Source organism: Engraulis encrasicolus, chromosome 22 (genome assembly GCF_034702125.1).
Source record: "Engraulis encrasicolus isolate BLACKSEA-1 chromosome 22, IST_EnEncr_1.0, whole genome shotgun sequence".
In the NCBI taxonomy this organism is placed as follows: Eukaryota; Metazoa; Chordata; class Actinopteri; order Clupeiformes; family Engraulidae; genus Engraulis; species Engraulis encrasicolus.
In genome coordinates this window covers 4,219,695-4,237,061 of record NC_085878.1, presented here as the reverse complement: position 1 = coordinate 4,237,061, position 17,367 = coordinate 4,219,695, and the positions used below count along the sequence as shown (strand labels likewise).

The window sequence follows — 17,367 nt, the reverse complement described above, 5'->3', positions numbered from 1 at the left end:
CAAGTGTCAGCTACTGAGACAAGATCGTTGCCTGATAAAATGACATGAGTGGAGATGATAGCCTGGATTAATAATTAAGCAGTTTTATCTAGTTTATGTTAATCAGCCTTTGCCTTCATTTGGGTTTTTTCTGTCTCCAAGATCCAGCACATTCTGCTGTGGGTGTAAAATTGTAATTACAACCAAATGAAGAGCCCAGCCAACTCCTTCATATATTCAGTGAATATCTCAATAAGTCAGCAGACTATGTTTTCTACTAAACACTAATAAAAAACATCTTGATACTGGTTACTATTAGGTAGACTGCGGTCTAGAGTTCTACACTAAGCCAGTGGTTGTATAGTATTTTGTATTATTATTATTATTATTATTATTATTATTATTATTATTATTATTATTATTATTATTATTATCATTATCATTATTATTATTATTATTATTATTATTATTATTATTATTATTATTATTATTATTATCATTATTATTATTATTAATAATTATAATAATAATAACAATATTAAGAAACTGCCAACTTCTATGTAGTAATATCTTGTTAAGGATTACTTTTGGGATGGTTTTTGGTTTTTTGGTTAAGGGATGGTTTTTCAATCTTAATCTGAACAAAATCGAGCCCTGCAAACTTGTTGGAATCTGACTCTGGAATCTGATAAACGATAGACAACAGGAAATCGCTCTCCTCACGTGGGGAAGGGACACCCATGGGTAACAGACTCAAAATGACCCTTATTTCGCGTGGCGAATGTCTCTCTCATTTGTTAAGCACAGTTGACAGGTAGGCCTATGATGGCCAGCAGAGCAGGCCACCTTTTTGCATTTTCTGCGAGAAAGCAGCCTAGTTGTGTATTGCCACAGTAAGCCAGCAGACAATGTTTTCAATTAAATACTAATTGAATAAAATGTCTTGATACTTGATTACTATTTAACCCTGTGGTTGGTTAGTATTGCTAAGCTGCAGATGTGGAATAAATACTAATTGAATAAAATGTCTTGATACTTGATTACTATTTAACCCTGTGGTTGGTTAGTATTGCTAAGCTGCAGATGTGGAATACGGGTATGGAATGTTCTATGTTCATGCGCCTGTCATACAGCCAGGTGTTTGGTGTAAATCATAGCCTCTAGCATCAGACAGTTTTTATCGCTCAAGGAGGATGTGCCCGGTTTCAGCATCTCTTTATTTTCGCCAAGGTTTTATGGCGTGTCATGGAAGTGAATTCCCTCATTGGTCTTTGCTCAAAATGCCTCCACAGTGTGTTTTCAGATGTGCCATAGTTTTTATTTGTCTTTTTGAGCTTCCAATAGTAAAATGATATGTATGCATCTAACCAGTACTGCAGGCCATAATGTGGTCTCATATTTTAGAATATACAGTACATTTAATGATTTGAACTGTGCATGTTGACAGAGCCTTAATGTTCATGTTGAATTATAAGGTGTGTGTGTGTGTGCGTTCGTGCGCGCGTGCGTGTGTGTGACCCTTGCCTACAAAACCATCACAGGAACGGCCCCAGCTTATCTGAAGGACCTACTAACGCCTTATGTTACTGGAAGAGAACTGCGCTCATCCAGCACAAGCCGTCTGGCTCTGCCATCCAGTCGCTCTAGGTACTCCCAGTCAAGATTGTTCTCCGTTGTGGTACCCAAGTGGTGGAACAGTCTCCCAGAGGCAGCAAGACTAAGCACATCTCTTGCAGCCTTCAAGAAACAACTAAAGACATTCCTCTTTCGAGAGAATCTACTAGACTAATGATTGAACTGGCCTTGCCCCAGGGCAGAATCCTGACATGGTGTTTAGTTTATTTTAGTTTGTGAGTGTGTGTTTGTGTGTGTGTGTTCTCGTTATTTCCTCTTTATTAAAAAAATAAATAAATAAATAAAAAAATAACCCCTCATTGTAATTGCACTTGTTCTGTATATCTCCTGTGCACTTTGTATTTGCTTGTGATGTTGGCTATGATTATGTCCTCTTTTGAAAGTCGATTTGGTTATAAAGCGTCCACCAAATGTAATGTAATGTAATGTAATAATGTGTGTTTCAGGTGACATCGCTGTACCTGGTTCAGGTGATCAGCCTGCTGTCCGTGTGGCTGCTGCAGTTCTGCAATCCCATGATCCTCGGCTCACTGGCCCTCAGCTTCGTTGTGGCGGCCCTGTTTGTCAAATACTTCCAGGTCAGACTTTAATAACATGTTCACGTTCTGAAATACAACATTCAGCCACATGACCAGACATGGGCTAGGGGCTATGGAGTCAACTTGTAGCACTGTTTTGTCAAATACTTCCAGGTGAGACTTTAATAACATGTTCACGTTCTGAAATACAACATTCACCCACATGGCCAGACATGGGCTAGGGGTTATGGAGTCAACTTGTAGCACTGTTTTGTCAAATAATTCCAGGTGGGACTTTTTAGGTGTGCATGTTCTGAAATACAAAATTCACCCATATGGCCATACATGGGGTATGGAGGGGTTATGGAGTCAACTTGTAGCACCAGGATTGCCAGTTTGATCCCCGAAACTGACAGGTGGGGGGGTCAGTGAATGACCAGCACTCTCACCCATTGTGCCCCGTGACTAGGGTTGCCAACTGTCTGTGGTAAAACAAATATGGGACCCTTTATTGCTGTGGGGTTCTTCCCCCATTTAAAAAAAAACATATTTCTTAGATGCAATTTCCTGCATTTTAAGCAAATTTTGTCCTATTTCAGCCAACACGGAAACATACATTCTGGAAACACGGAAACATACACGGAAACAACATTCAATTCTAAATACGGGACAATTTCATTTTTCAAGGGGCGATTGGCAACCCTGCCCGTGACTGCATAACTTTGAGCATATAATCATTCCTACACTTCCTGATGCAGTGCATATGTCTATTGAGCTGTCCCTCTGCAGTAAGGTTCTCCTGCGGTGAGTTAGGACAACATATATATTTATTTTTTTAAATGTATGTGGAATTATTTATTTTTTTATGGTGTGTGATGACAAAAATAGGACTTTCGCTTCACGTTTCCCACTATACTGGTGGTCCACAAAAGGCAACGTGTCGGTCCCCTACACTACCCTGCCATACAGTGGCGAGACCAATGGGATTAGTGATTTTAATGAGACGAGAGAGACACCAGTTGGGGATGCCTGCATGAGGGGCATAGCAAGTAGGTCGGCCTCACGCTGCGAACTTGTTGATGATGTTTAAACTGATTCATCTAGTAAGATAAGTCACACACTTCTTCTTCCTGTGCCTAGTCTCCTGTTCGTGTAGTCCCAACTTTGGCCATCTGGTTGTTTTGTTTTCCACTGGGAAAGATTTTGTGTGTGTGTGTGTGTGTGTGTGTGTGTGTGTGTGTGTGTGTGTGTGTGTGTGTGTGTGTGTGTGTGTGTGTGTGTGTGTGTGTGTGTGTGTGTGTGTGTGTGTGTGTGTGTGTGTGTGTGTGTGTGTGTGTGTGTGTGTGTGTGTGTGTGTGTGTGTGCACTCGTGCGTGCCTACCTGCCTGCCTGTGTGTGTGTGTGTGCGTGTGTTTGTGCGCGTGTCAGTGTGTGCATGTGTGTTTGAACATTCTTTTATCAAGTTTTTTTCTGGTCAAGCTGTAACCTGCCATGCACTGTTTATTGTTTGTTTTCGTTTTCTTTCTTGTGTTTGGTCTGCTTCACACTGCTGTTGTGATGTTTGCTATCCCCAACTGTTGTTTTGCACACACAGTCCTTTGAAGAGAGAAGTGATAGCAGACAAACCAAGTACTGGCTCATTATTATCACCTCGACCAGTTTCACTCTCTCTCTCTCTTCCAAGCCGTTTGAATTTTAGAAAATCAGATTGGACTTCAAAAACACCCCTGACTGATGCCAAAACAATTCAAATTGCCAATTTAGGGGTAAACGACTGTAGAGTAGAGAGTGTTTATTTGTTTACTGATTAGTTTGGTGTGGGCTCCCCTCTGAAAGGTGAATCAGTTGGAATACTGTATTTGTTGTGGAGTGGAAATCTATGAAATATGGCGTCCCTGCTGTTTCTTAATCTAAGAATCTCCTTTTGTATTAATATCTATGGCAAATGATTTGCTTTCTGGTATGGTATGTACAGTATTCTGTGCTTGAGTGAAGTGTTGCTACTTGAGATTGAAAACACTCATTCCGAGCATTCATTCCGGGAAGAAATCAATTGGTGGGAGAAATACTTCTATCTGATATGTAGCAACCAGTTCCGAAACATCTGAACTCTATTTTCTCTATTTTACCAGGAAAGGTAACCAACTGTTTTTTCAGAAGGAATCCAGGATGGACAGCTCTGAAAACAACTCTGCTTTTCTTTAAAGGGCAGATCTCTGCAAATTGAAGCAAGGGGCTCCACATTCTGAGAGAGGTTATTTTATAAAGCAAGGTTTTTGGTATACTTTTCAAAAACCTTCCGAGTCAGAGTCCGTTACTGATTGGTTACCGTAACACTATTGACACTTGTGTCTTGTTATTTGAATGCTTTGGCAACACTGTATAGTGCCATACTAATAAAGCACAATTTGAATTTTAAATGAATTCGGAACTCCAATGAATTTAAATTGCCAAGTAAAGTCCGACCATCTCCCACCCTCCATGGAAACGGATTCCTCTTAGCTTGGTCCAGTCCGTTTGACGGGGTCAACAGTCGGCTTTCGCCCAGGCTTTCTGAGTCCATCAGTAGGAACATTATTTAGTCATGTAGATAAATATCATTAAAACTATACATAGGCTACTTTATTAATGAATGGTTGTATGCTGTAGTGCTCCAACAAGAATTGTATTTTATGTGCTCTTGAATGGAAAAGCACATGTTGAGATGTGCAGCTTTGGGGATATAAAGCTGTAATTGTCATTTCAGGTTGTGAAATTGAGCCTTAGTTTCCGGACCGTCGTAGTACATAGAAATCCCTAAACAACCCCTGTTGTTTCAAATTACAGTGTTCTCATTGGAAGTATTCAGTATGCTGGATTGGAAGATATTTGTGGTCTAAATCAATGAAAAGGCCAGGAAAAAAATGTGTTTTTAGATTATACATGTATAAAAAAAGCAATCAATAGTAACTGAAAACAAACAAAAAAGTAAGACTAACGCAACTGAGAGAAATAAGAAAAAGCCTGTCCATATAACTATCTTCTGTGCTGCTGTTGTCTCTTCCTCTAGATTTTACGTTCATAGTGTTCTGCAGTAGTTGCAGACAACTCATTAAACAGCCCAAGTAGTTTTGATCGGACTCACTCTGAGATGCTATTGTACATTGTACCGCTCAGATGAGCAGGACTAGAAAGTGGAAAGATCTGTCTATTTGTTCCAGCACATCTCACTGACTGTAATGGAGCTTGTGTACTACCTTACGTAAGTAGTCAATAGCAATTGTCCAGGATGCACCTCAAGATGCACTGTGTGGACTTTAGAAGTGCATTTCGATTCCTCTCTCTTCTCTCTTCTCTCTTCTCTCTTCTCTTTCTGTCTATATATTTTCTCAGTTCTCTCTCTGCTCTCTCGATCTACAATTCCTTTTCTCTGTCTCGCACTCTCCAAATCTTTTCCTTTTTCTTTTTCCATTTCCCTCCATCTCTCTATCTCCATCTCACTTTCTCTCTCTCTCTCGCTCTCGCTCTCTCTCTCTCTCTCTCTCTCTCTCTCTCTCTCTCTCTCTCTCTCTCTCTCTCTGTCCCCCCCTGTGTGTGTGTTTTGCTTTCTTTCAGATCATGTTTATGCTACCTTTCTGGCATGTGAATGGTGTCTGTGCCGTGTGACTGATGCTGTTGTGTATTGTAAGTCATGTCACTGTGCTGCTGTTACCACAGATTTTTAATTCTCCCTTTTCTGCTCGAACATGCTGTTTGTTGACACATTGGTTTTTTGAAATGACCAAAATTCACAGATAGTAAGTGCAAAATACACATTCAAAAACACTGAATCAAAATGGTTTACAGCAGGGAGTTGTTTTTTGGTCTGTTGTTATCTTTGCTCTCATCCTGCGCAGTCACTTTCTGGAAATGTACATATTATACTGTTTTTACACATCCTTTATGGTTTCCAATGTTATAAACTTAGTCCTCATGGTTGAATGAATGAATGAATGAATGAATGAATGAATGAATGAACGAACTAGACAAACGCTCAGAGTGCACCTCCACCCCCTGGTAGACGGAAACACACATGCACCACGAACAAATGAACAGATAAACTCGGACAATCACATAACCTCCTTGGCGAAGATAATGAATGAATGAATGAATGAATGAATGAATGAATGAATGAATGAATGAATGAACGAATGAATGAATGAATGAAACCGTTATGCCTTGTGTTCAGGAACCATACAAGAAACACTTAGACATACAGACTACCACGACAGTACGCAAAGACAAGTAAAAAAAAACCCACAGTAACCTGTGTAGATTAAAAATAAAAGGCAACGAAATAAGACAAAAAAATATAATCTCTATGTGAAAAGCCCTATGTGCTCAGATGTGGAGTGTGGTGTTGGTTATCGGGTAGGTGCACATGCTGTTTTATGGCCATAGATATCACTATTTAAATCTGTATTTCTGTGGGGAAATACCTCCATATTGCCTGTCAACTGCGAACTGATGGGCTCCATGCGGATATCGCACACAAACACTCACATCATGCAGACAGTGTAATCAACCCCCCCCCCCCCCCCTGTTAACATGGAAACCAAAATGAAAGTCAACATGTGCCACAGTGGCAGTACAAAAGCAAGCGGTGTGCAGAAGCAGCGGTGTCAACCTGGTCTGACTCGACACTGAGGGAGCAGAGCCCCTTCATCTGATGTGAAACCAAAATTAATTTCCTTTTTGGCCATTTTGTATGTCAGAGATTGATGAGTCTTGCTTTATAGTATTTTGCAGAAATGCTTGTCAAGGCGAATTGATGAGCTCTATCCTTGATGTGTCAACAGTTTTTATGGGTGGCAGTAATGGTTACCTTCCGTTGCTTACCCCCAGGGAGTGTTGCAATAGTCTGCGGACAGTTTAAGGGCTCTGGAATTGGCAGTGGGGCCATTTGAGGATACTGTAGTATTTATTTATATTGTAGTTGTGGAGATAGGCCTAAAATTATATTCTCTTGTGGGGTCACCCAATATCTAGAAGCATCCTCTGGTTGATGTTACCTTTTTGCCCTGAGCAATGTGCTCATGTTGAGAAAGGAATATATGAATAGTATCACAGTGAGATAGTGAGCCTGTGGTAGCACACCAATATGAACTCTGGCATGTGCATAACTGAATACGACATAGGGTTGTTTTTTAGCAGCTCTAGATGTGTGAAATGCAGGGGCTTGCTTCCCAGACGCTGATCCCTCAGATAAAAAAAAGCGCGCTGGTCATTAAAGATTTATTTTTCATCCAAATTCTACTATCCGCCAACTGAAGCGGTGTCCTCAAGAATTCACATCATGATGCCAAACTCACAAACTTTGCCTGCCATGTTTTTCTCCTCTTTAGTCTCCGACTGTGACTCTTGGTTGACCTCAACGTTGAACTTTATGACTCCAAAGTGCTGCACCAGAGCTCCAATTCGTGCTGGATACTGAAACTCGATATTCTTCTTTTTCCATTTTATTTTGTTTGGTTTGTCCAGGCTGCTAACTTGTAATGCATTTTTATCACATGGTCCAGTGAGGGGTGGATGGGGTTTTTGTATCCATCTGCTCATGTACTAGATACGTCTATGACTCTTTGAAGAGATGTAGTGTGGGGTTGGTTAGCCATGAACCATGACTGAACTGTACGGAAATACTTACAAGACTTACACGCCTCCACCACTCTTTCTCGCTCTATCTCTTTCTCTCTTATTTCTTTTTTCCTCTCTGTTCTTTTCTTAATTTATTTTTCTCTCCATAGGGTACATCTAACTTTTTCAACCATAAAGAAATTGTGTTGCTCAAGCATTGCATCTAAATCCTTTCATTTAAATTCATTTCATTGGACAAAAGCAGAGCAGAGAATAAAACAAGAATGAATAACGGTATGTTTTAGAAGTAGGGGTCACTGCTAAAGAGGTATTTGTGTACCTCTGTTTCTTTTTCTGAGAGAAACTGAGAACATGATGTCTTACGTCTGAGCCTTATGTCTTTCTTTGCTGGTGTACAGTACACAGTATGGCATGCATCTGTGTACTGTGCACTGGCGTGAATGTGCTTTACAGTACAGTACACATTTGCATCACAATCCAATCGCATCATATGGTCTTTAGATTGATGTTGTTCTGTAATGTAGGCCTACTGGGCAGCCACAGCTGCAATCTCTACTTGTCTTTGTCAAACATGTGATGTCTCTTCTCCTAGTTTCAGCACACTTGGTAAATACTTTGCAGAGCTGTCAAGGAGGTGTACCAGACTTAATTTAGTTTAGTTTAGAGAAATATTGCCTCACTGTCTGTGTGTCTTCTGTGACAGTACACAGTGAGCAAACATCCTTTGTTTTGTTTGTTTTGTCAGTCATTGTCTCTCACCATATTTGGAAACATTGATATCTGTCCCTCTACAGACAGTTCTCTGTATTTAGTGTTTAGAATATTATATTTTCTTTATACAGCTATTTGTGACAGAAAAGAGAAATGCCTCTAATTTCAGTTTTATAGTGTTTTGTTCTTCCTTGCTTTGAGATTTCGCCACAATATGCTGATGTTCCAAAATTATCTCTCCTCCTCTCCCTTCTCTCAAGGAGGTGATAAGTGCTTGTTAACTAGGGGTGGGTATTGGCAAGGGGTTCAACATCACGATACACATGCCACGATGTGATTCTATCACGATGCATTGCGATTCATGTATTACTGCGATTCATTGTGATGTTTACTTCATTCATTTTTTTTTCACCAACATTATATCATAAAACTATGACAGTTTATATAAAATAGGTTGCAAAAGGCTAATAATCATTTTTTTTAAAGTATTAAAAATAATAATGATGATGGGATTTGAAGCTTGGAAGCACCATCACATCATGCCTTAACAGAACTTTGAAAGGACATATCACGCTGCTGCATCCTTGCATCGCAATACAGTATTGTGACTCGCGTATCACGATCATCACGATTCGATACAATATCGTTACAGCCCTGCTGTTAAGGCTCTTTTCCGCTGCCCGTTTTCTACCCGATACAGCTTGACACAGCACGACTCGGCCGCCACTTTTTGCTTTTCGATTGGGCAGGACACAGCTCAACTCAGTGCGAAAACCAGCCGGCTGGCTGAAGCAAGCTGGGGTGAGTTTCTCAAAAGATAAGTTGTTAGCCTGTTAGCAACTTTGGTAGTTGCCAATGGGAAAATGCATTGAAAACCGCAAAGTAGCTAATGTAGTTAGCAACTTTGCTTTTGAGAAATTCACCCCTGAGCGGGTCTTTCGCAGCCTATTACCCAGAATCCGCATCAGTTCGTCACTGGTGAATCAAATAATATTCATGGCGGCCACCAGAGCAACTCTCTTGGAATGCTCTTAGGTTTGACACTGTATTGCTGTGATCTGAAAATCGAAGACAGAAATCAACATTATAATATCAGAATATGGTGTAGCTGAAACTATTTATAGTCTACTTCGATAGGAGAGATATCTGTCAGCCCTACCTCCAGTCAACTAGCCTACATAAAGCAATTCTACGTCACGTGACAACACCAAATGTAACTCCAACCATACTCCGGGTAACACGGTTTGTAATGGAAACACAAACAGGGCTGGTTTGATAGTACCACAGATTCTGTAAGAGACCAGATACGCCACTGGTTGATTTCACGGTGTATTTCCGGTTTCCGAAACGAGGCAGGTTTGTATTAGTTCTATGGCAGATTTAGAACTGAAGGGGCAGTTCCACCCTTATCCACGTGGTGGCCCGGAGACCAGAATGAATGGAGTCCTATGGAGCAAAACCCCTCATGGTGCCTTTATCTCAGTATATGATTTTTTCTCGTGTAATTCGGATGTTGCTTTCGAAAGACTATATATAGAAAATACCCACGGCTGAGTTTTAGATGTTTTGAGCCACGCATATGCTTAAAATTAAGATTTTTAGCATCTAGCTCCATTGGGTCCCATTCATTCTGGTCTCCGAACCATAGAACTAATACAAACAACTGGTACAAAGGGGCTTAATAGCGAGTGGCAAGGCTCTTCTATAAGGGCTCTGACAGTACCATGCAGCTTGACACGGTACGCGCGACACGACACGGCATAGGTTGTATATGGAAAAACGCTAACTCATAGTGGTGTCAACAATGATCGATTCGGTGATGCAATCCAATGCGGGGCATGGACGATCCAGAATCGATCCGGCAAGTTCTAGAATCGATCCAGCAATTTTTTTAAGTTTCAATTACTTCCATGGATATTTCGGGAGCAAATGAATGTTAAATTAAATAAAAGCACTTCAAAACATTGCAAGACTGGTACAGACTGATACAGACTGATACAGACTGATACAGAAAACAGCCAATAAATTGTTGCTCACTATCTGACTACTTGTATTGCCTCATCATGACTGATTAATTAAACATTTGCTTTGCTTTCAGTAGAAATGTAATGCATTGCAATGCATTGTAGAATTGAATCGGATCGGATCGGATCGCATAGAATCGAATCGAATCGAATCGCTACCTCCCGAATCGTGATCGAATCGGATCGTGAGGGCTGTGCCGATCCACACCACTACTAACTCCCTGCTCACTCACTGAGAGATTGAATAGTGAGCCTCAACACGCTAACTCACTGCCCCCTCCCCTCTTCTCTCTCTCTCTCTCTCTCTCTCTCTCTCTCTCTCTCTCTCTCTCTCTCTCTCTCTTTTGCTCTCTCTCTCTCTCTCTCTCTTTTGCTCTCTCTCTCTCTCTCTCTCTCTCTCTCTCTCTCTCTCTCTCTCTCTCTCTCTCTCTCTCTTTTGCTCTCTGTCTCTCTCTCTCTCTCTCTCCACAGACAGGGCTGAAGTCAGGAGGGTTGCTGTCCCGGGTGCTGAAGTTGTGTCTGCACACCTTGTTGGTGCTGGCCTTGGCACTCAGCATCAATTATTTAGCCAAGGTGAGCCGTGAGACGTGTAATACACCCTCCCTCCCCTCTACATCCTGTATCCTACACCCTCTGGTACCCACTACATTGCTGTTCTTTGTCAGCTACATCCTCCTTCGCCTCCTTTCCACTTTGTCCTCCCTTACTTACTCACCGAACCCTCCTCCCGACCCCACATGTGACACACACGTGCCACACATGCTCTGCAGGATCCTTCTGTGTGAACTCTTGCTCTCTCTCGCTCTCTTTCTCTCTCTCTCTCTCCCTCTCTCTCTCTCTCTCTCTCTCTCTCGCTCTCTTTCTCTCTCTCTCTCTCCCTCTCTCTCGCTCTCTTTCGCTCTCTCTCTCTCTCCCTCTCTCTCTCTCTCTCTCTCTCTCTCTCTTCCTCTCTCTCCCGCTCTGTCTTGCACACGCCCATACACACACACACACACACACACACACACACACACACACACACACACACACACACACACACATACACACACACACACACACACACACACACACACACACACACACACACACACACACACACACACTACACCCTACTCTGTGTTGCCGCTCCTGTTCCATCATGTCAATGTGCTTGTAAACTGCTGTGTTAAGTGCTGCAGTGTGCTCTCTCTCTCACACTAACAGAATATTTTTTTATTATTACTCTTAAAGTGATACTGTCCCATTTTTGGAAATAAGTTTATTTTACACCTCCCCTTTAGTTAGATAATAGGGTTTTACCGTTCTCCTGTACTTTCAATCGTTCTCTTAGTATGGCAGTTAACATTGAGTCCTATGAGACCAGCTGTCGGCTAACTGGTCTCATAAGACTCACTGTTAACTGCTAACTTGGTGGTAAAATTTGCACTTCCATACCTAGAGAATGGTTGAAAGTATAGGAGAGCAGTCAAACCCTATTAGCTAACTCAAGAAGAGGTGTAAAATTAGTTTACTTCCAAAAATGGGACAGTATCACTTTAAGCCCGTAGTAGGTTTTTTATCATTTATTAATTTATTTTCTGCATCAGACATCCACTCCACAGCTTCTACCTGTCTAAAGCAATCGTGTTCTGTTCTGTTTCGTGTTTGCAAATTGTTGAGGTGTATTGGTGTGCTGTGTAGTATGTGTCTTCATACGTGTCTGTGTATGTAGTATGTGTCTTTCTTTTGCAAATTGTTGAGGTGTGTTGGTGTGCTGTGTACGTGTCTGTGTCTGTGTGTGTATGTGTCTTTCTTTTGCAAATTGTTGAGGTGTGTTGGTGTGCTGTGTATGTGTCTTCGTACTTGTCTGTGTATGTGTCTTTCTTTTGCAAATTGTTTAGGTGTGTTGGTGTGCTGTGTATGTGTCTTCGTTCGTGTCTCTGTATGTGTCTATCTTTTGCAAATTGTTGAGGTGTGTTGGTATGCTCTGTATGTGTCTGTGTCTGTGTATGTGTCTTTCTTTTGCAAATTGTTGAGGTGTGTTAGTGTGCTGTGTATGTGCTCTGCGTAAAAAAATACTCAAGCATTTTCAAGGAGAAACATGGTACACGTGATGTACTACGATCTAAGGACTCTTGTGTCTTCATTAGGGCTGTAACGATACACTCAACTCAAGATTCGGTTCGTATCACGATTTTTGACCTACGGTTCGATACACCCCACGATTTTACATTTGCCAATGTTATAAAAGAAAATTATGAATATAACAATGACATATTATGGGTTGAATAGGTTACAATGAGCTACAAATGATTTAAAAAGTTAAAATATAATAATGATGATGATTTGAAGCTTGGAAGCACCATCACTTCATATCACGTGGTAGTTTTCTGGACTGATGGGTGCCAAATCTTTGAAAGGGTTTATCACGATACTGCCTCCTTGTATCACGATACAGTATTGTGAGTCAGTGTATCACGATATCTCGGTTCGATACAATACTGTTACAGCCCTAGTCTTCATGTCATGTCATGTCATGTTATGGAGTCTGTACTGCATTGGCTTTGTTTTGGCAGGCAACTCTGCAGCTGCGGTCCGATGAGCACATCTTTAAGTTCGTAAAAGCAAAGTTTGGACTCGGGGCCACAAGGTATTCTCACTGCCTCGTCTACCAACTTTCACATTCACTGTCTTGGCTGTCTTGGCTGTCTGTCTTTCTTTCTTTCTTTCTTTCTTTCTTTCTTTCTTTCTTTCTTTCTTTCTTTCTTTCTTTCTTTCTTTCTTTCTCCCTCTTGGTTGTTATTGCTTATTGTGTCTCTCCCTCCATCTCACACACACTGTCTTCCAGTGTCTCTCGGTTTCAGTTCCCTGTGTGTGTGTGTGTGTGTGTGTGTGTGTGTGTGTGTGTGTGTGTGTGTGTGTGTGTGTGTGTGTGTGTGTCTGTGTCTGTGTCTGTGTCTGTGTCTGTGTCTGTCTCTCTCTCTCTCTCTCTCTCTCTCTCTCTCTCTCTCTCTCTCTCTCTCTCTCCTCTCTCTCTCTCTCTCTCTCTCTCTCTCTCTCTCTCTCTCTCCCTCTCTCTCTCTCACACACACACACACACACACACACACACACACACGCGCACACACACACATCAGGTATCACGTACTGTAGGTACATCACACACGCCACCGATCAAACTTTGTGTAATCATTATTCATCCCGATTAAGGGGGAAGTTTTATTCACGGTCGCTGTAAGGCCAGGAACGGCGCTTAATGCCAAGTCCATTAATCCCTGGCAGGCAGATTTATAAATCCCCATTCAGGCTCGTCTGCCTCTGCCCTGCCTGCAGGAGAAAGGAGTCTGTCAGCCAGAGCCGATTTCCCTCCTGCTATCACTAATAAAGCACTTGCCCCTCGGTGCTCAACAGCTGTATCAGTGATCAGACACCAGCCTTAAAATCTATGATCCCTCTTCTCCTCCTCCTTGACAAATCTCTCTCTGCCTCTCCCCATAGTACGTTACATTTACTGTAGGTACACCACTACTTTTTACTTTTTTTATTTTTTGGAGAGGGGGCGGCCAGTCCTACAGTATGGTTTCTCTTCAGTGTCCCCAATTACTGTACCCCATATCACTGCAGTGAAATGACTGATGGGGAAACTGAAACAGAATGGAGTGTATTCTCCTTCTAAGGTCGGTTGTTCTGTTCGGTCAGTTGTTCTGTCTCGGTGCCATACCGTTTTTAATTATTTTTTTTCAAAATTGATTTTTTTTCCCCCAGTGTCTTACATCATGGCCTTTTTTCGATATGTGCTCTTCTCTTCTAGGGGACTCGTTCTGTCTCTCTTCCTCTTCCTCTGCCTGTCTTCCTCCTTTCCATTGCCTCACTCAATTCAGTTCATCTATAAATGTATCTGGATAATTCTATGTGCAGAGAATCCTTGACTTAGGGGGGAAATGTAGCATAATTTATATGTTGCTTGATTTCAGTCACATTATTATTATAATTTTCCATGTGTTTCTCCACATCTTGTACGTTGCCAAGTATGTCCTCGCTTATAAGTCATAATGTACTGTAATATAATATATTTATGACCGCTTAACATCCATGCACAATACCTCTGATTACTGGACAATCTTCTGTGGTCCTGTCTTGAACTTTGTTTTCTTGTCTATGTCTATATGTACTGTATATCTACAGTATATCTGTCTATGGCTATGTGTTTCTCCACATGGGATAGCAAGACTTTTAAACATTTTATGTGACCAGTACAGCCTCCAAAATTGACAATACAACTGACTTGACTGGCGACTATGTTGTTTCAATGATTTGTACCTGTGATGCATGATAATATGTGTGTATTACAGGGCTGATAGTATTCAGGCTCCATGCCTGATTTCAGGCTTGACAGAGTTTGCAAAAATAAAAACATTGATAATAAGTAGCCATTATTCGTAGCCGTTATTCTTATCTCAGAAAGTGTTACAGGTTCAGGGTTTTCTTCTACTATCAGGCTTGAATAATGGTCATACACAGGCTATTAAATGTTTGAATAATGTGTCAAAATAGGCCTACGTTACGTCACTATGCAGTATCTTGTCGTCGTTGTTAGAGCAGGGGAAAAAGTTCAGGCTCAGGATTTTTTTTTCACTATCACCCCTGGTATTATGTATGTGATAAATACATGCAAAATGATTAACATCCCCACGTATACTGCACACTGTGTTGCGGCAGGGACTTTGACACCAGCGTGTACCTGTGTGATTAACATCTCTATACTGCACGCTGTGTTGCGGTAGGGACTTTGACGCCAGCCTGTACCTGTGTGAGGAGGCGTTTGGGCTGCTGCCCCTGGACACCCTGGAGAGGCTGGGGGGCACGCTGCTGCTGTACCCGTACCTGTGCACCCTCGCCCTGCTGCTCATCCCCCTGGCACTGGCTGCCATCGCCAACCTCAGGTGAGGCCAGAGTGCACTGCAGTGGAGTTTTAACCCCTTAAAGGGACACTGTGTGAGATTTTTAGTTGTTTATTTCCAGAATTCATGCTGCCCATTCACTAATGTTACCTTTTTCATGAATACTTACCACCAGCATCAAATTTTAAGTATTCATTATGACTGGAAAAATGGCACTTTTCATACATGAAAACGGGGATCTTCTCCATGGTCCGCCATTTTGAATTTCCAAAAATAGCCATTTTTATCTGCAAAAATGACTGTACTTGGACCATACTAGAAAATATTTGTTTATTACTTAGTAAACTTTCATGTAAATATTGGCAATATGCAGGCCAGTTTCAATGAGCAGCATAGTTGCAGTACCTTTTTTGACCATTTCCTGCACAGTGTCCCTTTAAGACACGGCATTATAAATGAGCTGTTACCAGAATGGCAATGACCAAGTCATAATGTATTACTGAAGGCCCTGTGCACTGTCATAGTAGTGTAGTACTGTATAGTAGTTAACTTTCAATGTCTATTACAGCGTGCCACAGGAAGGACGGCGCGCATTAAGTTGCTACAGTGAAGTGAAGTGAAAGAAAGGAAAATAAAGGTCAGCACGACTGAGAGTCCGAAAACGTCGTGCTATTACATTTTTGGGAGCATCAAACGTCAAACGTGTTGCGGACCTTTATTTTCTTTTCAGTTGCCTTATTTTTGGTCCATCACCTGTGCTACTGATATGCGCACATTCTCTGACTTTTTGAAGTGAAGTGAAAGTCCAACTGGGAAACTCCAACTCCCATTGTCATTGTGACATAGCACTCCACAGCACACAAGTGAACACTGCATTCTGCACACAACGAAATTGCATTTATGTCTCATCCGTGCAAAGGGGGCAGCCCCCCATGGCGCCAGAAAGGGAGCAGTGCGGCAGTGCCATGCTTAGTGTACCTTAGTCATGGAGGAGGATGGGGGAGAGCACTGGTTAATTGCTTCCCTCACCAACCTGGCGGGTCGGGAGTTGAACCGGCAACCTTTGGGCTACAAGTCTCATGCCCTAACCGCTTACCCATGACTGCTCAGTTTGTGCATTAAAGCAGTGCTTGTTGTCCAAATGTTGTTCAAATGTTGAACTTAGTGCCAAAAGCGGACCTGCAGTAATGTTAGAATTTGCCTGAAATCATCACACTGTTTTGGGGATAATATTGGAATGAACTTTTAATGGATTAAACGGAACTTCATTAACTATCAATTCGGGGCTGGTAGTATTCAGGCTCCAAACCTGATTTCAGGCTTGACAGAGTTTGTTTAAAAATAATGAAATGTTCCTTTGGCTTTTCTTATTTCAAAATGTCACACGTTCAGGTTCATGATATTTTTCTATGAGTGGCACATTTTTTCACTGCTTTTGCTTTGAAAATAAAATGTTAGTGAATTAGGAACTGTTCACACACAATTAAGATGTATACCAACCTCAGCCCTTCCGTACTCCTTGAGACTCTTAATCTAGCTGTTTAGTATACGCATGGCTGTAGCCACATATGAGGTAAGGGAGGTCCGGACCTCCCTTATTTTTAGAGAAAATTATATTTTTCATACATGAAAAAGGGGATCTTCTCCATTGTCCGCCATTTTGAATTTCCAGAAATCTTTTCAGCTGCAAAGCATACTGTAAACTGTGGTCAATCTAGTAAATATTAGTTCATTATTTAGCAGATATTCATGAAAAGACCAACATTGGCAAAAGACATAGTCTAGGCAGGATTTCTGAAAAGGTGCTTATTTAAGGTCCTGAAGGCAAATCATGTTAATTTTCGGCATACAACTGATTTAGGGGTATTCAAGGGTGCTGAATCCAAATCTGCCGTATGCCGGACGCAAAAATGTACCGAAATGCCTCAAAACGGGCAAAATCCAATATGGCCGCCGCCACCGTGTTAAAATCCTGCAATCACTTTTCTTTTGGACTAAATAAGGTAT

General features: G+C 41.4%; 1 protein-coding gene across 4 annotated transcripts in view; it reads left to right on the top strand.

Annotated features, from left to right (window-relative positions):
• The window catches only part of dpy19l3 (dpy-19 like C-mannosyltransferase 3), a 91,730-nt gene that overhangs the window by 23,826 nt on the left and 50,537 nt on the right, over positions 1 to 17,367 (top strand). For all 4 annotated transcript variants that reach the window (XM_063188794.1, XM_063188793.1, XM_063188792.1 and 1 more), the window contains 4 exons: positions 2,061 to 2,192; positions 10,952 to 11,053; positions 13,036 to 13,109; positions 15,244 to 15,402. In XM_063188794.1, the coding sequence (XP_063044864.1) occupies positions 2,061 to 2,192; positions 10,952 to 11,053; positions 13,036 to 13,109; positions 15,244 to 15,402 (467 nt within the window). The remainder of the gene's footprint in view (positions 1 to 2,060; positions 2,193 to 10,951; positions 11,054 to 13,035; positions 13,110 to 15,243; positions 15,403 to 17,367) is intronic.